At 41.6% G+C, this 25,621-nt stretch overlaps 1 protein-coding gene and 1 long non-coding RNA gene across 3 annotated transcripts in view; both read right to left on the reverse strand.

Annotated features, from left to right (window-relative positions):
- LOC125294044 overlaps positions 1 to 10,922 on the reverse strand; it is a 57,813-nt gene extending 46,891 nt beyond the window's left edge. Inside the window, exon 1 of the long non-coding RNA XR_007193473.1 lies at positions 10,427 to 10,922. This is a non-coding gene — a long non-coding RNA (uncharacterized LOC125294044). The remainder of the gene's footprint in view (positions 1 to 10,426) is intronic.
- Positions 10,923 to 12,555: 1,633 nt separating this feature from the next.
- tmem154 (transmembrane protein 154) lies at positions 12,556 to 25,621 on the reverse strand. Of its 2 annotated transcripts, none has more exons than XM_048263004.1 (9): positions 25,440 to 25,621; positions 24,497 to 24,541; positions 24,138 to 24,185; positions 23,851 to 23,898; positions 20,892 to 21,065; positions 18,006 to 18,060; positions 15,510 to 15,586; positions 15,031 to 15,077; positions 12,556 to 13,477 (listed from the first exon to the last, which is right to left on the reverse strand). In XM_048263004.1, exons 1-8 carry the CDS (start codon positions 25,495 to 25,497, stop codon positions 15,043 to 15,045), a joined length of 540 nt encoding a protein of 179 aa, XP_048118961.1. In that variant the 5' UTR covers positions 25,498 to 25,621; the 3' UTR covers positions 12,556 to 13,477; positions 15,031 to 15,042. The 2 variants fall into 2 exon arrangements, with proteins under 2 accessions (XP_048118961.1, XP_048118952.1); XM_048262995.1 differs by having other exon boundaries at positions 12,556 to 13,480; positions 25,440 to 25,620.

Genomic DNA, 25,621 nt, shown 5'->3' on the forward strand with positions numbered 1-25,621 from the left:
ATTTGCATTGCCTAGTGCTAGAAATGGACAATGTGGAGTTTTCGATCTGTATGTAGAGGACCAAATGGAAGATAAGGGAGATGGGGGCCAGGTGAGGAGAGAAAATCTCTCATTAGTGCCAGCACCCAGCACGTGCTGTTGGAGTCGATGGAAGAAGGCTCCTTAAAACGGAGCCATCTTTATGGCCCAGCAAGGAGCACTGGGAAACGACCCAAACACCAGGGGGAAGACATACAAATCAGTGCCTTCCAGCAAGACAGGGACATCCTTAGCAGGCCAAGTTGGCAGAGCACTGAGGCAAGACATACACACAGGCAGGAAGAGGGAACCACAGCAGCATGGGGGGAGAGGGAGAGAGAGAGAGAAGAGAAGAGAAGAGAAGAGAGAGAGAACACCTGGAAGCCATTCCTCCGGCTACCTGGGCCATGAAGCAAGGACCTGGACCGGATGGACGCAGAACCCAGAGCCAGGGTCTTTGGTTAAGGAGCAGGTCAAGGCCTGGAGGGATGGGATCTGGGGGAGCTAACTGCAGCTCAGTAGTGCAGCATGTTATCTCCCACACTGCAGAGCTGCTCCCCTTTGATGTCATGAGCCTTTGAGGGGAAAAGACATGGGTGTAGAGTAGCGGCACACACACACACACACACAGGCTGGGGGAGACTGAGACCCCCACATTCTCACTATGCTCCCACCATTTTCACTACTCACCCTATTTCAGCACATAAATGCTAACCATCACTTACATCTCTTCACAAAGCCAGTGATGATGCATCTGGCAGTGTTCCCGGTGTGTAAATGTGCAGCGTATTTTTGGACGTCTGCTTGCTGCGGAGTACAAACGTCATTAAGGATTGTTTTCACGTCTCACCCCAGAGAGAAAACAAGTATCAGAGAGGGGGGCTTTATTATGCACTGTTAGAGGAAGAGCTTAAGAATGTAACGAAAGCCTGGGCAAGCTACCCTTCCTTCAGTGTATAATCTGGAAAGCAGGTGGCTGCCATGTGTTGGGGAGAAAGTCAGGCAGCTTTACAAGGAGGATACACAGACGCTAGAGACTAATAGGGAGAGAGACGGAGATAGTGGAGAGAACAAAGACAATGTGAACACAGAGTGGGTGGAAATATGGAGCTGGCAGGGAGGGGAAACAGAAGACAGAATGTGAAAGAGCGCATGCTTGCGTTTGGGTGTGTGAGAAAAGTGTGACGCACCGTAAGACATGGTCTTGGACTTGGACTCTCCCTGGGGATTATCCTCGCTAATAGAACTTAAGGCATTTGGACTGAGCTGCCAGCTGCCGAGCCAGTCGCCCGCAGCCCTGCAGCCTCATCCCCCCCAGAACACAACGGGACCCAGCTCTGCTGTCACCCAAAGGCCCCGTTCTCCTCTGGAGGGCCACTTGAGTAGCTATCTCATGGGGGTGCACCTGCACATACACACACGCCAGGCAGGCAACAGCATGGCTTGAGCAAGTCTTAAAAGATTTACATCATGCTACGCAACAACTCTAGATCAGCTCCAGGGCTCCTCTTCATAACATCTTGAGTGCAAAATACAATGGGTGTTAGAAATATGACAATACCAGTCATACTATATCTGCAAGTGATAAACAGGCATTTAACTTCCTGAGTAAGTTACCACTTGAGTAGGAGCTTATAGTCTCCCTAACCTGTTCCCTCTGACTTAAAACGTAAGCCTACTGCCTGTGGAGAAAATATAAGTATGGTCATCTGTATGACAGAAATGTCATCACTTCTTCATAAAAAGAAAACAGTCTACGCACTGGAGAGCCATGTGCGTCCTGTTTTGTGTAATTTTCTTTGATCAAGAAAACTTGTTCATGTGCACGCATGCCCCAGGGAAATCAACCTGCCTGTTATTTGTCAAACTATCTTCCCAGCCAGAGACAGTTCTTAAACATTTAGGGGCTCACAAAGGCACATGATGCCTTCAACAGGAGTCTTTACAGGTCAACCAGAACCAGAGACATACAACCACTTTCAATACTCTTTGTGTTCAACTGTTCATGGACTCCTGATGGAATTACTACTACAAACAATCACACTACAGATATTCACACAATGAAATATCTAATATCTTGTTGAATTTCCAGGCCTAGAAAGTGGGATTGCAAACATCCATGACTTTTCCAGGAATTCTGTGGCCGTGGGAACCCTGCATTTTGAAACCTTCACTCAACCTTGTGATGCAAATAGGCCTGGGAAAGGCTCTCTACAACACCTGCCAAGGAAATGAAGAAATGTCAGTCTCTGCAATTTAGCAATGTAAGCTGATGAGTGTTGGATAACCCCTGACTCATTTTTGAGATGCAGGACAAATATTTGTGTTTACTCTTAGTTAATCCTTTTTGCAACTAGCTGATATTTCAACATCTCAATGAATGCATTACAATACACAGAGTCAATGAATTGCTGCGAAACGTAATCAAAGGCAGTGAGCAAAACGTCAGTAGAAGCTCGACACTGGGAAGAGGAGAATTAAGAGTATGGTACAAGCCCTCTATGACTGCATCTAGGACTGATCTGCTTGGGGTTGGCAGCCCTTACCTGACAGACAGGTGCTTCTCCTTAAGAGGCCTTACCTAGAATGTATGGTCACTAAGGAACGTGGCACGCACACGCACACAAACACACACACACAATCTTTTATCGCTTGAGTTTTGAGAAGCATTAAATAATTCACTGGGTGAGAGAAATATGGGCCAGCACTGAGCACTGAGATTTACACAGAAACAGCTTTCCTTTTCAGAAAAAGGATGCAAGGCTGGGGTACAACCACAAGTGCCAAATTAAACATGGTGATGGTGAAGTTAACCAGATGAATTCAAGATGCTAGCACTGTGCATCACTTTACCATTAAAAACCGCCAACCATAATTGGTTGACATGGAATTTGCCTTGCTCTCTTTATATGATCACCCCTTACCAAGGCCACTATGGCACCACTATAGTGGCTGCACCAACACTGACCAGCCTACATGGCCTCCATTCAGAAAACAATGTTTCCACAGGAACAGAACTCTGCTGGGAAGGGGTTGGGGGTTCTTTAGCATCCTGCAGCGCTCTGTGTGTGTGTGCGTGCCTGTGTGTGCGTGCGTGTGTGTGTGAGAAAGAGAAAGAGAGAGTCCGATTGTGTTTGAGCAAGGGGTGTGAAAGAGCAGAAGAGCAAGACAGGCTGCAGTGAGGAGCGTAAAGGTGGGGGAGGGGAGGGAAGCGGAATCCTTTCAGCGTTCCCTCCACCACAGATCTGGGCTGTTGCTGTGGCCGTGGCCGCCTGTCTGCTTGTCAGGAACTGAGCGCACATCCCTTCTGGCTCCCAGAGGAAAGCAAGCAGAGGGCATAGGGGCAAGCCCTGCCGGAGAACAGACAGGAGAGGCTTCCCACACTCACACACGGCCGGTTCACAGGCGGACGCTCCCCTGGACCGTAACAGAGGAGACGCTGAAAGGAGAGACGAAACTGGACAGGAAATACTGTGCACTCTAAAAGCCAGAGGACAGTGCAGTGCAGGGGCTCTCCTCTTGAAGTACATCACTGTCTTCCTCCAATCACTAAAGCTTTTGAGTAAGTAATCCCTATAGGTATCTTTAGGTGGGCATAACAACACAGGTGTCTCTCCACAGCTGGGTCTCTTTAGGCAGAACCTTAGAACCTAAAGTAGAGGGGGGCCAACATGTGTCTGTCAGAGACATGGAAAGATATTCCCAAACAGAGAATTGAAACTATGTCTATGGCACCCTGCTGTTGGATTCAGATCCTTTCTCTTTTCAGCAGCAGGGTTGAATGTAGCTGCTGGCATACACGGCTCTCCCTGGAGGGAGGCATGTCGGGATCATATTAAGTCTTCATGACGTAAAACACCAAAATGGCAGCCCAAAAGTCGTGGGAAAATATTAATGACTTAATAACCTCGTCTTACTACATGAACAAAAGACACAAATCTGCCAATCTAAAATGCACAGATGCTATGTCTCACATACTTCTCATGAATGCAAAATCAGTGTAAAACCCAGCTTCCTTCGGCTGGCCTTTGGCATGCAATAAAGATACATTCAGTGTGTGTATGTATGTTACACCAAGAGCCCCACACCACAGCAGCAGCAGCAGCAGCCGAGTCGCAGATCACTGAATTATTCAAACAGTCCAGCAGACAGGAGATTCACTCCGGCCTCTCAGCGGTTTTCAGAGGAACAAGGAAGAATGAAGGTGGTGGTGGTGGTGGGGGGTGAATCTGCATGCTTGGATCACATCACAAAAGGACACCACCTGAAACTGTAATAACTGGTTTAGAGAGTTTACCTCACAAACACACCTGGAAATGGTTCACAGTTTAGGTGCCGCTGGCAGTTAAATAGCTTCTTCCAATAACATTTCCCTAGCATTATCCTTCTTCAAATGGAATTCAGCCATGCATCTCTGGCGAAAAAATACACAACCCTTCACTACAGGTAAAAACACACCATCAAAAATATCAAGCCACTAAGCATCTAGTGTCTAAAGTGAACAACATAGCTTGAAGTAATAGTTTTGAAAAAAGTAGATGTCAAACCAAGTCCAAACACAGACACCAAACAGCCCCACACTAACAGGTGAAATCAAGTGAATCGCTATAAGTTAGGACATATCATCTATGCTTCAATTCAAGTGTTTCTGTGTCACAACAAACCGTACAGAGATGACAAGGGCACTGCAGTTGTAGCCGTTTCCCAATAGCTCTGAAAATGCCTCGAAGAAACACACACCAGATCTTGCACAACACAGGAGTGCTGAGGCTGGAGCGGAGATCTAAGCTGCCAGGCAAAAACAAGCCGCCCCTCTAGCTGCCTCTTTGACCAGTTGATTAGAACTGAGACATGAAATGAGGGCAAGGAACCAAGCTTAGAAGACCATGGGCTTGCCTTACAATAAAACCGGGATGCTTGACACAACAGAGTAAATCACTGGCAATGGCAATGCATACAGCCAGGAGTTACACCACTTAAACTGACAGTCATTTTAAAAAGCCTTAGTAGATCTATGCCTTTAACCTTGAATGAGTAGCCTAACTACAGTTGCTGAGTCACTGTATTTCACTTCTAGTTCAGGACTACCTGGGCTAGGCTACATCAACCACAAAGGAGACCTATAGTCTCTACTACGCAGGCATAGGGGTAGGTCAAGTACTGGGCTATCCTGGCTAATCATATCTCGGCTGCAAACATCTCAGTGACACCACTCAGGGCTACAGCCTGCACAACAGAAGGTGTCGTAGCAGCCACAGCACAGGGTGGGGAACAAGCCTATGATAGATGGTTGACCACATGAAATGATAGATAGATGGTTGACCACATGAAAGCCAGTCCTTTTGTAAAATAACACTCACAATCAGATGAGAGTGTTATGTGACAACTACCTCTGCCCATAAGATACATATTCAGCCCCTTAGTGGGACACCCTGATCAAGGCACCAGTACATAGAAAACATGCTCTTTGTAGATGAAGGTAGGTGACTGGTGTTTAGCAGACACATTCATTTAACAACACCGACTCTCAACGGCAGGTTGGAGAACAGGGGCCTGTACTACGAAGCGGGGTTTCTGGCTTATCTGGTTAACTTCGAGAGTAACTTGATCACGTGTGGCGTAACTTCCCGATTAACCCGCACTCACGAAGGTGGATAGGTTTTAACCGAGGTATGCTGCCATGGCAATTTACGCTGCATCTCAAACCTGCTCCGACCAGGTTATGTTCTTGGTTAACCCGAGGTTTCCGTTAACCACACCCTTTATAACGAGGTTTCCGTTAACCACCCCTCCACTAACAATTTCTCCCGAGACATGTCGGCGTACCTGGATGATCCATACGACATTGGAGCGCAAATCGTGAGGGACTCTCTTCGCCCAGGGCGAGGGGTTTTAGAGAGCGCCAGAAAATATATATAGCCTACCGGACGATATTCTCTATGACGATATAGATTGTCAGCCGAGGAAATTCGTTATCTTTGTCAGATGATCTAGGAAGACGTCTCATAGCAATGCCCGTACGTGGACATTCATGTATTCAATCGGTGATGCAAGAGTATGTCCGAAAATAAATCGGACATAGGCCTACAGTATGCTGAACATCTGAGCAAGAATAGCCGAAAATAAATCGGACATAGCCTACAGTAGGCCTAATAAATAAAAAATCACCATTTTAACAAACTTGTTGAATTGAATGTCATACTGTACCCTGCATGCACATAAAGGCTACACATTTCCACAGCACCAGAATCCGAATCGAATGCCTCCCTCAACCCCTCCATAATCGGGCCTTCCACTATTATTTGCGATGGCCAACTCTTCTGCTACTGTAAAACACGCTGGTGCCTTTCCTCCTACAGTAGTGTTCGAAGACACCTGTTTCTTGTTAGCTGTAAAACAGAGGCCAAGTGAAGGCTATAAGCTAGGCCTACATGTTTTCATAATTAAGATATATTAATGCAAGCTATAACTATATAAACCTAGGCTACTATTCTGAATAATGTGTTTGTGTTTCATTTTCACCTGCTGCCATGTGCGTTTGGCAATGGTGTTGCATCTGAAATGTTCAGAGGATTAGGCATACACTAAATCAGTCAATGGGGGCTACTTAAACATTCAATTATCCTATTACTGTAATATGCCCATTTCTAAATTGTGTTGCATCTGTAGGCATTTCTATGAACTCAAAATAGGCAATTTAATTATTTCAACTCATTTCAGACATTCCGCAAGCTATTAATCCTCCGTAACACATATTTGAAGAACATGTGGAAATAAAACTTTACTTTTAGGCAGCTACCCGATCTGCAATACGTTGCCAACAGCTTTGCCTTGCTTTGTTTACTGCCGACGTATTTGATTTTTGTCGTAGAGTGGGTTTTAATTCCTCATAACTTGGCATAATAATTGTGCATTCCTCATCCGTAAAATAAGGTCATCGTCATCATTGAAAGTGGTGACTTGCTGCAACCACGCCCTTTTATGTGAGCAGCGCACAAGTTAACCCGGCTCAACAAATCAACTTCATAATCAGCGTCGTAGTACCGATTAACACCACTTAAGATAACCAGGTTTTGTCAACCCTGGTTTAACAAAGTAACCCTGGGTTACATCTGGGTAGGTTAAGCTCCCTTCGTAGTACAGGCCCCAGGGCTCTGGCTTTATATTTGATCGCAGGCAGAGGGAACTAGCCTGGATACTCTCTGACTTCGGGGAAAAGAAATCGAGCGGAAGTACGTAGGCCAAGCTAAGAGGGAACTGCCATATTGGTTCATCAATCCCATTTGTGTGACTGGGTGAGAGGGTGGGACTACCCATCTCATAGCAAACAAACCGAGGTGTAGAAGTCCGGCTTCAGAAAGTAAAAGTCCTGCCACATTTTTGTTCCAACCATTCAGTTAATCAACTAAAATTCTAATTAGCACAACTCTTAAGCCAGGAAGATCAGCTAAAAGGCAGGAAAGGCTCTCTGTGCGCTTGTTTGTTTCCGGTGGAGCCAGGTGTGTTCAAACCTGATGCTATTGTTAACGTAATTAGTGTCTACACGGACCAGGTTGGGTGTTGCACTACGGAATCAGCATGTTACGATAAAGAAGGATTTATTATTGGACAAACAAGATATTCAGTGTCGGAGTGAAGCTGTAAGGAGCAGAATATGTCAGAAGATGCCGTTACAACACAGTTAACACTCCACCAGAAAAATAAATAAGCATACAGGAAGAGCCTTTCATGCACATAGTCTATTAGTGAAATCACCTGTGTTAAGCTCAGGCAGAACCAATTCATGGCAGCACTTTTACTTTCTGAAGCCATACTTTTACATTTCCACAAACAAAACAAACCCGAGTTGACCAATTTCCTCCCATAAGTCTTCCTATTTAGTCAAGTGACCACACTGTTCTGCTCACACACAACTGTGATGAGTGTAATTCTCACATAATAAAACAAATGTGGGCTGCATTCAAAATTCTAATTCAAATTTTAAGGGATGTTACAATGAACCTCACAGTGATAATTGATAGGAGCATGTGAAGCACAAATTTTGAGTAATCATGTCATTTACACAAGACAAGTCATAGAGTCATCTTAGTGCAGCAGATTTCATAACATTTCCACTTCCTCCACAATTGTCACTTTAATAGAGGAGATGACTAGACAAGACAGAAAGTAAATCTTAAACTTTTAAGTAAGTTTGAAATAGCAAGAAAGCCCCCAAAGACAGTTGCGTTACACCAGTGTTTTACAACCTTTTTTGTGCCACAGCACACTTTTGACACTTAAAATGTCACACGGCACACTAACATCCTGTGTGAAGAAAAAATAAACATACCATAGCCTAAAATTTCAAATAATACACAGATATGGCCTTATTATGGCTTCTATGCAAGACCTGCTCAATAAAACAAGCGCCCTCTGTTTCATTTGTAGGTGACTATATCTAATTTAAATGTTGTTATGAACTGGATATGTGATGATTCTGTGAATACTGGATATGGGGCCTCTGTTGTACAATGCCTGCATACCACAAATAGTGCAATCATACAATCAATGAGAGCATGTGGTTATAAATTCTTTGATGCAACAGTTGCTTTTCTGGACCAGTGAGTGACATTTGGGTAATTTTCTGCTGCACACCTGATGATCTCTCACGGCACAGTGGTTGAAAACACTGCGTTACACAATACACACTTTAATGCATCAATGACGGACCGCACAATGGCTGAGTAGTGTTCATCTATGAAAGAATTTTTCATGTGTGTCTAACTGGAACATGTCTAGCCTAAAGTGGCAAGTGAGGTGCACTGTATTCCTAGGAGCATTCAAGTACGCAGGGATGAAACCCGTGGCGCAAAACAACCGTTTAGCAGCATCTAAGCTTGTGCTCAAAATTCGAGGCACTATACGTGTGCTAAAATGATGCCATTATGGTCTTTATTGTATGCAGACATATTATTAGTAGGCAATAGGAGGACCATAGTTCTTTCACTAGCTATATAACCTTTTAACATGTTCAAAACAGGGTCAGTCTCGTTGCATAATGCCCAACTTCCTTTCATAACAAAACTGCGCAAGAAAAGTACAACATTTGCAATTATTTCCCAAACCTTACCAAGGCATAACTCTTAAAAATATAAGCATTATGTCAACAACAATGTATGGGCAATGGGCTCGAAATTTTGAGCTTGTGTCCCTTGATGCTAAATCGACTTTTCAGTTCCCATTCCAAATCTTGGCGTCTCTCGAGGTTGAATGAGACCATGGAATAATAAAACGGAGTAAAATTAGGGATAACGTTGGTTATATTTCAAACCTACACGCAATGGGAGTCTGTCGTACAGTAAACCAACGTTAGCAACACCCGTTTCAAGTTCAGGCTGTAACGTTATGTGGCTAGTAATTCTGGCGAACCGTTTCACGCTGATTTTAATAGGATACACATTAATGCAAACTTCCGAACGAAAATGCATGACATTCCTCAGTATGTGGAACAATACAGCCGCAAAGTATTGGGAGTGAATACCTATACTACCGAAATGTTACTATCGCTACGAAGCATATTTACAGGACAGCTGGGTAACATTGACTTAAAACATTTAACGTTACTCGCGCAGGAACTATTCTTGCTAGCCTCCGTAACCACCATAAAGCCATGTAAGAATTGCTAAGCCAATTTATAGTGATATGGTTCACGAGATTTACCAGCGATGATGTTTTATGTGATAATTCACAACTAAAAAACTACGTGACCAACTTTTGTAAGATCTTAAGCAAGCCGCCTAGCATAGCTGACACCCTATGATAGCTATTATAAGTTATGCCTGCAAGCTAGATATGGCTGATGAATAAATCGATTTTTTTTTTTTATCCATGAGTGTTTCTCCGCTTAAAGACAAATCTTGTATCTCTGGCGGATACACATGTGTAACTAGCGTTAACTAATGCTGACTAACTTTTAATGGTGGTAGTGTTTGTAACGGATAGCCAACTTCTTTGCTAGCCAATATTATGGCTGGTTAGGATGTGCTAGCTTGGGCTCAATGTGACTGTTTGTTAGCTAGGTAGCTACTAGCTTAGCAGCTTTAACTGTAACGTTAACTTACATCAGTCTCGAGCAAACCTGTCAGTCTCCCCCAGTGGTGCACATTGTTTTGAATGGTAAAGGGCAGACTGATATTGCACACTGTGTTGACTGACGAACCTTACAATCAAGGTGTGAATGCAACACAAAATTGTCAGCTAGCTAGCTAGCTAGCTAGCAGCTAGCTTGCACTCATTCGCCACCCTAAGCATTGCTCCACATTCAAGAGCAGCTTCAGACCCCGAGACATAAAAACCTTATTAGCCATCTAGTTAGCTTTTACAACAATACCAACATAATACCAAATCACAAAACATTACAGATGTTTACCTCAGAAATTGTAATGTGACGTCTAATGACAAGGTCCCTCTATCATCGGTTTGTATTTCCTCCTCTCAGGTAGAACGTCGTTAAGCCCAAATGAAGCAGAACTCGAGGCTGTGGATGCCGGGCTCTCTCTCTCTCTTAGAGTCGTATTTCCCCAGCAGTAGCCCAACGTTAGCTGGGTAACCCTACTACGTTAGCCAACAGGCTAGCTAATCTTTCAAAGAGCTATCTCTAGGGATGGTTTGCAATTATCTAACTTGCTACCTTCCTACTGGGTCCCGTGGTGTATGTGACTACACCAACAGCTTAGGAACGCTGCTTGCGTGAAGTCGTCCACAAGAGAAAGCCTCACGATCTTCCCTCACAACAGATACAGTTGATAGCATAACCTCGGCTCTGTCTCAATCCGCGACGCTCGTTCCTTTGCCACAGATAGCCCTTCTACTGTTCCACAGGGTTCTCCACACATAGAGGACTCAGTGTCGCAGGAAGATGATGATGTGTAAGTGCTTCCCCTTTCATCCCTGTCGTCGCCACACTGTGACAACATATTAGCTTGGTTTGAGTGGAACAAGGTCGGGGATTGTTTTAATGGACAACCAGACATAGTGTAGCAAGCTTGGCCTACTAGACTAAATGAGATCATATTCATAACGATTCCAGTCATGGGCCTATGATGAATTTCAATCAGAGACCAGCTGTCTCAGCTGTCTTGATCCAGAGGTGAACTTGATATTGGATCATATTGATCATGCTACTTCCCTTTTGGCTACTGCATGTTGTCTAGGCAAAGATTGTTAAGACAGAGCCTAGGCCTATCTGTAGGCTATTGCAGATGCAGAGACTAGTTTAATCTTATCACTGAGAACAAAGTGATAAGAATGAAAATGGCAGTAGCCTATAGGCCTACATGAAGGCAAAACTAAGCCAAACATGACTGACTGAAAGTGAGAGCTTTTCAGAACTTCTCAATGACCATCATTTTGCATATGATCTGTTAGCATTTCAAGCTTGGTTTAATAGCTAATTCTTCATTTTAAAATGTTGTGCATATTTTCAGCTGTTTTATGCTGTCAACAATGTAGCCATAGGTATTCAGGAGATCTTATATGCTAAGGAAGTCTTAAATTAAGCTTAAACGAGGAGTGAAGAATGTATTTTGAAGCATATCTGTCTGACCCAAGACAACAGTCACATAGAAGCTGAATAGCCTGACGTTCTCTTTCCTGGTTTAGATGCCCAAACCAAATTCTTGCTTGTTACCATTACCTTGAGCTATTGATGGTATTCTGACAAAATATGCTGACAATGGAAAGCATGAAGGAAGCAAATCATACACAGTTACATAGCCACTGTTGTCTCAGTGCATGATGCTGAGGCCATGATTACCCTACCAAAGGCGCTGTGCAGCCCCTGAGACGGGATTATCAACACAACTGATGTGTTCATAACAGACACCTTGCAGAGTGTGCTCATATGCAAAGAATGTCCTTGGGCAGACATGAAGTGTTTGCTAAAAATAATAAATGCATACTCTGCTCCACAGGCGTGAATTTACATTGTTTTTGCCTTTCCCCCTTTTTTTGCTGTATTAGTGTAGCATCTCTAGCCTACAAGCTTGGAAGTTATGGGATTGGCCACAGCAAGCCTGGTGATCTGTTTAAGTGGAGTGACCACGAGGTGAGTTGTAGATGCATGGTTTGACAAAATACTGGTGATTAATATTTGGATGTCTTGTAGCACATTTCTTAATTGTACGTTATGATTATGTCATCCTCATAAATCAGAGAAAACAATATCAAATATATGTACGGCCGCATGGGTTGAAGTGTTACATTAGTTCCCCGCAATGGCCAACGGTAATATTGAGTTTATCTGTGACTTGACAGAGAGTCTTTGTGCAGGTCACACTATATTAGCAGACCAGTTTCTATCACAGCAACTTCAAACAACAATGGTAATACAAGGAATTCACATGACCAGTTGGGTGAAATGGCAGGCTTCATCAAGCTTGAAGGAATTCTCCCAAATTCTGAGCTTCTGAGACTAGACAGTGGCTCTGTGTCCTTTAGGTCAATGTATGTTCATACTTTCTCTGAAAGTATATCATATTCAGAGAAAAAAGGCTTAAATACAATACTATTTTTATTTTATTTCAATTTCAAAAGCAAGCCTCTGTGATGTGACATGTATCAAAGTACAACCAAAACAAGAAAAAAAAAACACCCTATAGAATAGTTTATATTTTCTCAGTATTTACATCAATTGGCTACGGCAAAGCCATATAATATGTTCATGTTTGTACTCCATCAGCCACGTCTTTTCATCTATTTAAATAATAGTTAATACATTGTTGCAGTTTGGAAACAGGTGATGCTAACAAATAGAACTCAACACATTGAAATGGTAAAAACTGCAGAGGTGTCCCATTTGCTTGGGACATATGTTGACCACAAAGGCTGCTTGGTTGTGATGCATTCACTGCTTCTTAGCCAACAATCTGCAGACTAGACTTCACATTAGTATTCTTTGTAATCACATCTATCCACATACTTGGAACAACAAAGACATACACATTCCAAACTGGTTTGCGGCAGTGATGTAGTGGTTAGGTGTACATATGTGCACGAGTGGAACACGGTAACAGACTGATGTTTGTTTCAATCACTGCTATATTTGCTTCAGTAAGGCCCACTTCTGGTCCTTGGGCCCACTCCTGGTCTATGAAACTTTTCTCTATATAATTATTACCATTATCAATGGTTGTGCGCAGGTAAGCACAACCAATTGAATTGGAATGAAATAGTATGCCACAAAGACAAAACAAAAATGTTCTGAGGAAATGTGAGGACAAAACAGCAATGCTAAAAGAAGCGTTATTGTCACAATGCGCTCGTCCACCCATCTTACACGGGTGATAAAGGCCTCATGTGAGCAGTGTCCGGTGCCTGTGGACTGTGGTTCCTGTGGTCCTAGTGTCTGCCTGTGCTGGTCCACAGAGCTGTTTAACAAGGTTGGTAGACAAGGAAAAGGCAGTAGTCACAAGCTCCATCCCTACTTCATGTGGAGAAAAAAAACAGATATATGAGCAAGATCATCAAAACAAAATACAACATAGAAATACAGTAAAGGGACCTGTGTTTTCAATATTCTAGGATACAAGGAAGTTAATTGTCACATGCATGTCACATGTAAGAAATGCAGTGAAATTATGTCTGGTGTCAGCCTATTTGTGCATTTATGTGGGGGGGGAGGATTGGGATTGGGGTGAAAGCTGGGGGAGGATTGGGATTGGGGGGGGGCACCAACAAGGAGCACCCAAGAGCAACAGGGGCAAGGAAAAACTCCCTTATCAAGGAAGAAACCTTGGGCAGATCCACGGCTCAAGGGGCTAACCCAACTGCCAGGGGTCTTGGTGTGTGTGTTGGGGGAATGACAGGGGAGATGGGATAGTGTGCTGTGTATGTGGGAAGAGGGCAGTGTGCAATATGTGTGTTGGAGAAGCTTCCTCATGAGACAATGTGCTGTGTGTATTGGGGGCAGTGTGCTGTAAGTATGTTGGGGATGTGTGTTGGAGAAGCTTCCTGATTAAATAATGTGCTGTGTACATGTATGTAGGGGGCAGTGTACTGCAAGTATGGTGAAGGGACTTACTATTGCAAGCAGTGTGCTGTATGTATGTGAGGTGATGACAGTGATGATGTAAGTGTGTGTGTTTTTTGTGTGTGTGTTGGGGATGGGGGTGGGGTGTGGGTGTGATGGGGGCAGAAAGACCTTGATATACAAAAATGACAAAATATTATTTCTGCTTTTTACGTTGTTTGTTTCATCTCCAATTTGATTAGTGGCCCATAGAGTTGGAGCTAAACGGGCAGAAAATGTTGGGAAACTTGCTCGGTGTAACGCTTACACTGTTCACTGCACACCCTCTTCCTCAACTTCTACTTAGTTTGCAGACCACTCTAGCCTGAACTGGGCAACTCTGCCACGCATGCCTCACATAATAGCTAACAGATGTTGGGCCTTCTGCTACGCATTCAACGTTGGAAGGAGCAAGTCACTAGCCGCTATTCGGTGTTCTTTGTGAAGAAGTTGTGAGAAAACAGAAGGGTGAATAAGAGCAAAAACTGATATGTGAACATTTCAAATGGTGATATACCACACTCTCTGTTTTCCTGTTGCTGTTGTCCAAACCCCTAAACATTTATGGAAAGCCTAGGCCAAGATGTCCAAAACATGCAGCATGTTTTTGTTAAATGGACATTTGATCAATTTCCGCATCAGAGAGCACAAATTAGGTCATAAAATGTGAAAATTTATATTTGGCATGTGACAGTCAAGTCACATATATTATAATGTTTCTTAAAGGCCAAAACCATTCATTAACCTTAATTGTGATGCCACACTCTGTATTACTGACATGTTTAGAGGAAAGTGGAAGTTTATAAACACAAAGGCCTTTGCAGAGTCTCTAAGTGAAATATATTTTAGATTTTGTAATTTGGGTAAATCATTAAATAAATTCAATAATGTCAACAATGGCTAACTGATTAGAAAAGGATAAAACATGCAGTTGTCTAAGATGTGCTTATTACACAAATTCTCACCATTCTCGCCAGCTATACTGGACCTGAGTTCAAATTGCTGCCACCACCTGATGAAACAAATATATGTAGATAAACAAAGAAATATGTAGATAAACAGAAAAGAAATGTACGCATGTACTTAGTTGTACAAAGTAACGGATGCACCGTGCCCATTTTCCCAGTGTAAAACAGGCACTATTAGTATAAAGCACAATGGTGCCATCTATGGGTTATTTGCAAACTTGTCTGTTCTGCATCTGAAACAGATGTCCAGACCGTCTCAGTCCTTTCCACAAATCCCGAAACAAGCTTCATAATTTTGGAAGATGTTTTCATAGTATTATGTAATAAGTTTGAATTCCTCTACATTCTGGTTGAAATCTTTGGAAATGAGAGGGGCTGGAGAGGAATTTAAAAGACCTTTCTATGTGCTCATCATCCAGGCAACCATCATTTAAAGGGCAGTTTGGACATAGTCATTGTAAATAACATAAACATACCATCTTTCACCATCCATTTCTCCAAGTCTTCCATCTCCAGCTCCAGCACAGAAGGAACATCATCTTCAAACATGGGCCTGGGTAGAAACAAATTGGCCTTTTAACAAACGTTAGTTCACTGTAGTATTGTTGAATATTTTGAATATTGAGTTGAGATGTACATGATTAACCCTAGTCCAACTGATTTCACTAATATGCATGAGCTGGATTAATATAATCATGCAATTCTGAAAATGGTCAATCCAGGATTTCACATATGAACATTTTAGTAACTTCTATTTCTGGATAAGTATGGAAAGAAGAACATATTTGTGCTTGCAGACTATTGCTCTTATTCTGTTATCTAGAATAAAAAATTGGAATAAAAATAATAGGCCCTGAGCGCATCTGACTACTGATGCACATGCACGTTTAGACTTATTGCATTAGAAACAACATGAAAGACTTACCACTTCTCTAAAACTTGAGGTTATCCACTTTTTTTTTTTGGGGGGGGGGGGTTAAAACGTTTTGTAACATGTGAGTGTGTACACGAGAGAAAGCTAAGCAACACTTCCTGTCGGCATGTGAAATCACAAAATCACGAGTTGCTAGTTCTACCATAGGTTTCCTGTGCTGTAGGCCTACACTCCCAGACAGTGGTGTAGTCTAGTTAGCTGTAGTGGGTATACTGTGATCAATTCCAAATGGTACAATAGGTAATACCTATTCTTGCCTATTTTAAGTGGGTATACTGCAGTCCTGCTCATGCTTTGTAAGACAGTGTGCTAAATAGAGCAATATATTGTACTTCATTGTTCATGTGATTCTAAAGCTATTTTTATGTTTTTATACGGAGTCTCTATTTAACCCATTTTTGCTGGATGCTGCACGACGCAACATTCCATCTCCCGCCTGTTGCTGCATAGCGCAGCATTGACTCTCCCGCTGGTTGCTGCATAGCGCAGCATGCTTTTTATTTCATGTTTCTAGGTGTACAGAGGCTTAAATATTAGGGACATTCCACCAGTGGAGACATGAATATGTATTGAAAGTGGGTCATATATGTAGTAGAATAGTAGCATACATTTCTAATTTGACCGAGAAAAGGCAGAAAATGACTTTTTAGTGCTTGTGGATTGCAGACAACAATCCCCATAGTCCCCTTGTCTGTCAAACTCAGTGGTTAAGGTTTTGGTAGACGTTGACAATTCTTAGTATTTTTTCAGAAAACCCTCAGGAAATAAGGTTATTTAGTCTAAAATGCCATAGGATTCTATAGACGTTTTTAGCAGGCATATTAAGAGTAAATGGGTTAAGAGACATGCAAAGAGAGCTTGTAAACTGGACATTAAGACATTTAAAATTATGGAGACTTTTATTTACTAGTCTAAGTGATAGAGTCATACAATCTGACTGATTTTAAGGCCACAGGTTTAAAGTCACTAATAAGACAAGGTTCTCCTCTGGGAACAGGAGCCTGGCTTTCTAAGCATGAAGCAACACAATGTAGGAATAACCTTTTCCGTCAATTCTCAATTCACGACCTGGGTACCAAGTTATTTAGCACTGACACTCCTGCCTGCCCTTTTGTTATTTCTCCAAGTCCAGGTAAACTTGCATAATTTGCATGACCATTAAACTTTACTATGAATAGGCCTCGGCCAATACTTTTATGTTTGTCTGACATTTTCCAAGTTGCCAGATTGTGTATGAAATATATCATACACATACAAATCACTCACTTCATGCATGCAGTCTAAAGTGGACTCATTTTGAATAGCCGACCCATCTTTAATATCAGATATCTATCTAAATTCGACCCAATGTGTTCCTGAAAATGCAAACTGAATCTCTTCCCAATCTGTTTTAGAGCCAAATCCTGATCTATGATCTTGTTGTCCATGTTCTTTATTGATCTCTATTCTATCATGTCTGGTCTATGACCTCTTTTCAATCCATACTATTCAATATTTCTTTTGTGAAGAAATACATATCTCCCTCATGTCATGCCAATGTTCAATTACTTCTTTCAGATGGAGGGGTCTTTCTGCTCTTTAAAGGAATTATATATTATATTCGTAATATCAGATATTAGATGTGAGAGGAGGGATGTCATTTTGAAAGACAAGGGGGACCAGGGTTAATGGTGATGCCGATTTTTTGTTAAAAAATTTATTTAAGGATATACCTGTACAGTATTAACAGGGACACGTTGCCCTTCGTTTTCACTCTCGCAATATTGCTGATTATAACAACAGTCTGCGGGGACTGATATTGTTTACGCTAGCTACACTCTTTAAACAAGTTGTGTTAATTTCAACACATTTTAAGAGTGTAGTGTTGAACTCTAAATGACTGTAGTGTTAAATTTGGCAACTACATAGGCCTAGTCTTTTCTTTCCCTTCTCTCTACATTCTGTTGCTTTAAATATGTCTTTATAAGAAATGAGGCTGGCTAATAAATGTTAAGCTTTAGGTCATTAGCTGAACTTTCCTTTACAGTTTGATACTTACATTGGAACTTTTTCACCCTCACAGGCATCCAAGTATTCATCCTGTTGCACAGGTTCTGGAACATAAAATGAATGTGTTACAACTCTGTTTCTGAGATAACATTCAGAGGTCCACATGGGAATAACAAATAGCCTACTCTAGCACCAAATGCCTACAATGTTTACTACGAAACAAACCCCCTTAATTTCACCCCTTAAAAGTACCTTACTATTGACCTTGAGTAGTTTAAGTAGAAATGTGCATAGATCGCTTAAGGAGAAAAGCCTACTGAATTTACCCCTTTACTTTTTCGATTTCTCATTATTGTCTCCCCTTAATAAAGGAATTTCTGAATTAACACCTTAAAATACAATTAAGATATAGGCTACTTAAATTACCCCCTTAATCACAACAAATAAAGGGAACTTGACACCTTCAGGGCCCTATCTCAGCGATCTAAAACGCATGGTCATTGGCGAATAGCTTAGGGGTTTGCCCAGTCCACACCGGGGGTGGCTTTGTTATCTAACGTTATCAAACGTCGGGCGCCTGGCGCAAAAAGGCGGTTCTTATGTTTCTTAATCAGTCTTGGGTGTGTTTTGGGCGCAAAATCCTTCAAGCCAATGAAAATGGAATGAAAATACTGTATGGAACAGGTTTTCCACTAAACCATGCCTTACTAAATCCTAGCAGAGTATAGCTACACGCATCTGCACTCATCTATTGTTTGAACTCACTGGCAAAGTGAAACTAACTTCACCGTGGTGTAATTGTCAACGACAAAACAGTTATACACAGTTAATTACTTTCACTATTAACTGACAATGACAAGTCTCTGACATCGACAAGTCTCTGACATCGTCAATGTATGTGTGTGAGCAACCTACAAGTTACTCATCTGGCACTGAGTCATGTTCCTGAATCTCAATATTATGATCACAATAAGCATGAGCAAATTATTCATTAAATAAAAATGTTGTGTTGCTTTAGGCGATAAATGGGGCCCCATTTTTATTTAATGAATAATTTGCCCATGCTTATTGTGATCATAATATTGAGATTCAGGAACATGATTCAGTGCCAGATGAGTAACTTGTAAGTTGTTGCAGGGCAACCACATAAATTGTTCCATGTATTCCAATTGGATGATTAAAGTTCTCAAGAAACTGATGATTAGAGTTCTCAATAAACTTGAGGTTGGTGTGTGTGAGAGCAACCTACACATTACTAAGCTTGCACTGAATCGTCTTCCTAAATCTCAATATTCTGATCACAACAACTCGGGCAAATTACAAGTCAGAACCAGTCAGAGGCTGCATTCATTGTTTTGCACTTTTATGATGTCCTCACATTACCAAAAGTAGCCAAATTTTTCAATATTTACCAAAATTTCGCAAATATTTCAACAAAATAAAATACAAATGACAATATACTATTTTGTATTTTAAATACTTATTCTAAATACATGTATCAGAAATACTACATACATATCCCTGGCTGTTGGCTGTAGCAACTCAAGCTAGGTAGTTATGATTTTTTGTGTTTGTGTTTGTCAATTTTGATCCAATTTGACTGCTTTGCTATTTCTATTCTACCTGTCCATCTAAATGTAGTAGGCCAGAACTGGCCCTGATAAGTACTAGTCAAAGTGTAATATACAATGTAGGCTATGTATATTTTCCATACAAGAATATTTCCAGCAATGTAGGCCTAGTGCATATATCTATCTTACGTTGTGGCCTATAGACATTAATGACACAGTATCAAAAATGTCACATGGTTTATCCCTGTGAGCACAACTGGACCCTTTCTGTGATTATTGTACACGTGAATCCAGCAGAGTTCTCTGAAGCAAAGCTAGCCACAGGTGAAGTTAGATGAATCTGAGACTGCGAAGACATTTGAATTTGCTCTGCAGGTCCATCTGCACTAAAAACGAATGTGTTGAAAACAACACAACTTGCATTGTTTTTAACACATCTCTATGTCCAGATGGGGACAACACAGTTTGTGTTGCTTCCTTTTATATTTGTTACACAATATTGAAAATAACACAACTTGGCCCCAGCCGTGGCGCAACTGGCTGGGGCACCTGCACCGTACACTGGCAGCCCGGGTTCGATTCCCACCCAGTGGTCCTTTCCGGATCCCACCCTGACTCTCTCTCCCACTTGCTTCCAGTCATTCTCCACTGTCCTATCAAATTAAAGGAAAATAACACAACTTGCGTTGTTTTTTTTAACACATTAACACATCTCTGTGTCCAGATAGGGACAACACAATTTTTGTTGTTTCCTTTTTTAATTGTTACACAATATGTGTTGAAAATAACACAACTTGCGTTGTTTTTTAACACATCTCTGTGTCCAGATAGGGACAACACATTCGTTGTAAGAGTGTGGGCTGAGTTCAAATATTGCGAGGCATAACGGGTAGTCTTGTGTCTGTGTCCCACACGTGCGGTGCGTGGCGAGAATTGAGTCATCAACGCGGCATGTGGCATTTAATGACGTACGTCTTCGACACATGCAATTGTGCACAGAGGAGCATACCCTTTGACACACCCCCCAAACAAGATCAAACTTTCTGAACTTTCTTTCTAAAAGCCTATTGCACATCATTGCATGCGTTTCGATCAAAAATGCCACGACCAACTTGTAGCAAAACATGGCCCTTTCAATTAATATTGTTTTCCGAAATAACAACAAAAAAAAACAGGAACCAATCACTTATCCATGGGGTGGGCTTTATATAATAAATATGAGCTTATTTCCCAAAACGTTGCCGTGTTCCTTTAATGGTATGTTCATGATAACTGAAATCCTACAGAATTCTACACATCCCTTTAAGTGATTGTGACTGCCGCTCAAAGTTGGACCCTGGAATTTTTTGTTATCAGTGTCTTACCGGAGCCAGCAGATTTTCTTCTCAACCGGCGACTAATCATCACTGCTGCCACCACCATGCTGATGATGACCAGAACTGCCACCAAAGGGATGATGATGATGGTTGGGCTCAGATCCTCAGTCGATGGCATCTCTGTGGGAGGTTCGTTCACTCTATCTTCAGATAACCCATATTCTAGAAGTAGGAACGGTTAGTAGTGTACCATTTTCTCAGTGATCTTTGGTGATTTTTTTCCTATTAGTCATAGTGCATATTTAAAAAAATATATATATACTGTATGTCTTTAGTTTCCCATTGTCTTATTTTCTCACGAGCAGTAGCCACCAAGTGGTCTAACATAAAAGTAATCAGAACAGTAACTGTTTTCTGCCTCCCCCTCCCTTGGACATCTGTTACATTTCAATCACTTCAGTGATCACAGGTAACAGATTTCTATTCAATAGGTATGACAGAAATATAAAATACAGGAGTAAAAAAATCAGCTTTAGCTGTCCTGTGGCTTTGTGACTCCAAGTGCATCTCTGTGACTGGGAAGTGCACATTTATAATAGGGGCCAGAGAGCCTGCTGCAATTCTGCTGATCTGTGGTAGCTTCTAAGGAGAAGAACCAGAGCCACAGCTCCTCTTGGCTCTTTTATGAGGATTAGTCATGTCAGATAGGTTTGGGTGTCAGCAAACCACCAAACAAGTCTATGTCTTGCTGTGTCAGGTGAGGTACCCCTATGGACAGGCTCCAGTATGTTTGGAGAATAAGGAAAGGCTACCATGGAAGAGTGCATTAACTGAGCAAAGGTGTGATTCTTAGGAACGTAACAAGCAATGTTATGCCACTTGCACAACATTGTGAGCGCAGAGCAGTCTACATGAGAGTGGTAAAGTTGTGTCAACGTTCATTCATCTAACATTTAATATGCAAACAGCTGTGCAGCATGGAGACTTCTGGGTCTCATGTGGTAGCCTACAGGAGTAGTTTTTGACATCAACCTTTTACTGGTTTTTCATCCCAATAACATCAAATTGACATGGGGAATAAAATCCCTTACATGCCACAAGTTCTTTTTTCAAATATAAATACATTTTTTTTAGCATTTAATACAATATATTGCCAAAAGTATTGTGTCACCTGCCTTGACTCGCGTATGAACTTATGTGACATCCCATTCTTAATCCATAGTTTAATATGATGTCAGTCGGTTGAGGTTAGGACTCTGCGCAGGGCTGTCAAGTTCATCCACACCAAACTCTGTCGTACTTGTCTGCCTGCATTGTGCCAAGTGTAAAGTTTGGTGAAGGGGGGATTACGGTGTGGGGTTGTTTTTCAGGAGCTGGACTTGGCCCCTTAATTCCAGTGAAAGGAACTCTGAATGCTCCAGCACACCAAGAGATCTTGGACAATTCCATACTCCCAACTTTGTGGGACCAGTTTGGGGATGGCCCCTTCCTGTTCCAACATGACTGCACCAGTGCACAAAGCAAGGTCCATAAAGACATGGATGGTAGAGTTTAGTGTGGATGAACTTGACTGGCCTGCCTGCCTCCTGACCACAACCCTATAGAACACTTTTGGGATGAATTAGAGTGGAGAGCCAGGCCTTCTCGTCCAACATCAGTGTGTGACCTCACAAATACACTTCTGGAAGAATGGTCAAAAATGATCATTAACACACTCCTAAACCTTGTGGAAAGCCTTCCCAGAAGAGTTAAAACTGCTATAGCTGCAAAGGGTGGACTGACATCATATTAAAGCAACACCAACACACTTTTCCTCCACGCTATTTGTTTATCCAACACCAGCTTTGGAAATAACAATGTCTACAAACAAGGTAGAGTATGATTTTATGAAAGTATGATGTATTGTGACATCAGAAGCAAGTGAAATTTGTAGTTTCTTATGTCTCATTCCATCGAACTACAGATCCGCTACCCGATCCAGCAAACTTGCATAGTGCGGTTATAGCAATAGAGGGTCGCGAAGCGAATGCAGAAGTGCCGTTCACCCTGTTATGAGTTGATGAACCACTGAAACAATTTTGGAAACATTTTAAGGTACAAAAAACTCATTGGTTTTGCTTTAAACCCTATGGATTAAGAATGAGGTCACATAAGTGCGAGTCAAGGCAGGTGACACAATACTTTTGGCAATACAGTGTATATATATACTAGTTTAGCACAGAAATTACATCACTTTTCAGGGAATGGTCACAACACTATATCTACTAGCCTGGGTGAGCCCAGACAAACCTGTTAGCAAATTTGAATTTGCTCTGCAGGTCCGTCTAGAAAGGAACCTGTTGACGCCGGTTTTCAAATCACCAAAAACTTCTCTCTTCAAAAATCTCTTAACCAGCATGGGGTGGGCTTTATATGATGACCGATAGAGCAATGCGTTTAACACATGCAGTGGCTACACTGATGGCAACAGGGTCAGATTGGACATGTATTTTCTTTGGAATCGAATAAACAACTGCATTTAAAACATTTGTTGAAAGATGTGTTTGCTGCACTTCTGAGATGATTTAGTAAGAGCTTAATGCACCAATTTATATTTAATTTCACTGCTTGTTACGTCCCTGGAAGGTGTAAGTCAATTAAGCCTTTCCAGACCCGCTCTCAATCTCAATTGAGATTTGAGAAGCGGTCTTGTTTTAATCAGTCTGTATATCTACGGCATTCATTGATAACTGCATAGCCTATTCTACAACAACTAGTTTTACTGACTCTTTATCATGTTTATTTAGATATTCATGACACTCAGCATTCATAAGTTTTGAGACAGACATAGGCCATTAAATTGTTTTGTGTGATTTGCTTGATGAGTGTGAAATAATGGACAAACATGATCAGCTACTGTCATATGGCCATCTGGGACTAAGGAAATATAATGTAAACTTGAGGCCTTTTTGTCAAATAGCTTCTATGAAAGCTTATGTAAAAGCTTTTTTTTGCCCAATTGATATACCTGGTGATAATCCTGATCCTGGGGTCTCGTCGTCTTCAAGTGTTTCAACTGAAAAAGCATTATCAACTGTATTAAGACAATGGACTGTATAAAATACATTATCAACTGTATTAAAACAATGGATTGTTTACAGATACAAAGACAAATGACCTCAAGAATTTTGCACCATGAGATCATGATAATTATTGATCTGATGGTCATTTTCATCTAGAGTTGTTTTAAGTGTAGGCTGCTGGGCTCGGTGCTTGGATATGTTAATCTGCAGACTGATCTCATTTCTTTCCTACCTGACGGGCTTGGTTCAGTTTGCGCTGACGTCTCTATTGCAGAAGCCTCTGGATGAGTACAAGATGACAAGAGTTTCAAGATGGTATGAAATCTAGACGGCTTACCATTCCCCATACAGTGTAATAGAAGTGTCTATATGTCTTTATTAGGGTGCTGTATTTATCAAAAGAAGCTTAGGCCTACTCAACAAAATATCTTTGCCAGTTATTTTGACAGACAGGGACATGTGAGATAGACATGTGTACAAATGAACCAAATAATCTTATTGCATTGTGCAAAGACGAAATCTGATCAACATTCAATAGTTTTTATGTAGGACCAGTGTGGCAAATATTTAGAGATGAGGTAAGAGCCTTACCAGTTGGATCCTCAGCATTCTCATGGTCTTCCTCCTCACAATGCACTGTAATCAAATTTGCACATCAGCAGTTTGAAAGAATTTCTCACAGAGTAAGCTGAGAAAGCAGCTAGATAGGGGAAGTAGCATAGCTCATACATGCTGGTTTGCTGACTCGTTCTACCATTGTGCCTAGGCCTGTGACAGCTCTGCTGAAAGATGTTATCTTACAATGTTAAGATGTTATCAGTCCAAGAGTTACTGTCTAATGGAACGTTTAAAAAACACGTCTAAATGCACTGTGCTTTCAAATACTTACTACCTATATTTGTAGTTCTGATGTGGCCCCCTCATACTTCATGAATGTTTTTTTGTCTGAATGTCTCTTTTTGACAAGAGATGGAAGACTTAAAAATAAAAAGTTATTTAACAGAATTGTTTTCACAGGAAGTATAACAACGCAATGCCGTGAGCCGTTGAAGAGTAACAACACAGGCAGGCAAACAGGCAAACTTTCAAAAGTCAACAGTCCATGTGAATTCTAATGATATAGCAGTGTGCTCTGAAAAAACATATTGTTACAATGTTTGGATACCAACCATATTCCCTAGGAAGTCAAGTCTCAGCGTTAAGGAAGCTACTTTTGACAAGGGAGTTTTTCCACAGAACATTACAAGACAGCTCATCTGATGCATAATTGTGTAACCTTTCCTCATGCAATTACTTTCCATGTGTCATCAAATGTGTTAGCTACGAGTTAGAACGAATAACAGGCCCTCTCACTTTTTACGGTTTATCAAGAACAGTCCATCAACAAAATGAATAACATCAGACTCTACAACTGACTTTCACTTCACCTGTTTGATCGTCAGCAAAGAAAAGGAAGTGAAAGAAGACAGAAAAGGAAGAGTGTTTTGGCTCGTGGAGAAAGCTTTTAAAAGGGTCAGTCTCTGCTAGCACCCACCTCGCTCAGTCAAGCTGGCTGTCAGTGCCAGGAACAGCAAGATCTGTGCTGGAGCCATTTCCCAGTGGCCTTGGAGCTGTTGCTAGTTACCCACAGCTGCTGTAGACATGAACTGCCATCGCCACACAGCTTCTTTCTTTCTTTCTTTCTCGTGACATCCTGCTTCCTGGTTCAGCTTTGAC

The sequence above is a fragment of the Alosa alosa genome, chromosome 1, assembly GCF_017589495.1.
Source record: "Alosa alosa isolate M-15738 ecotype Scorff River chromosome 1, AALO_Geno_1.1, whole genome shotgun sequence".
Taxonomy (NCBI): Eukaryota; Metazoa; Chordata; class Actinopteri; order Clupeiformes; family Clupeidae; genus Alosa; species Alosa alosa.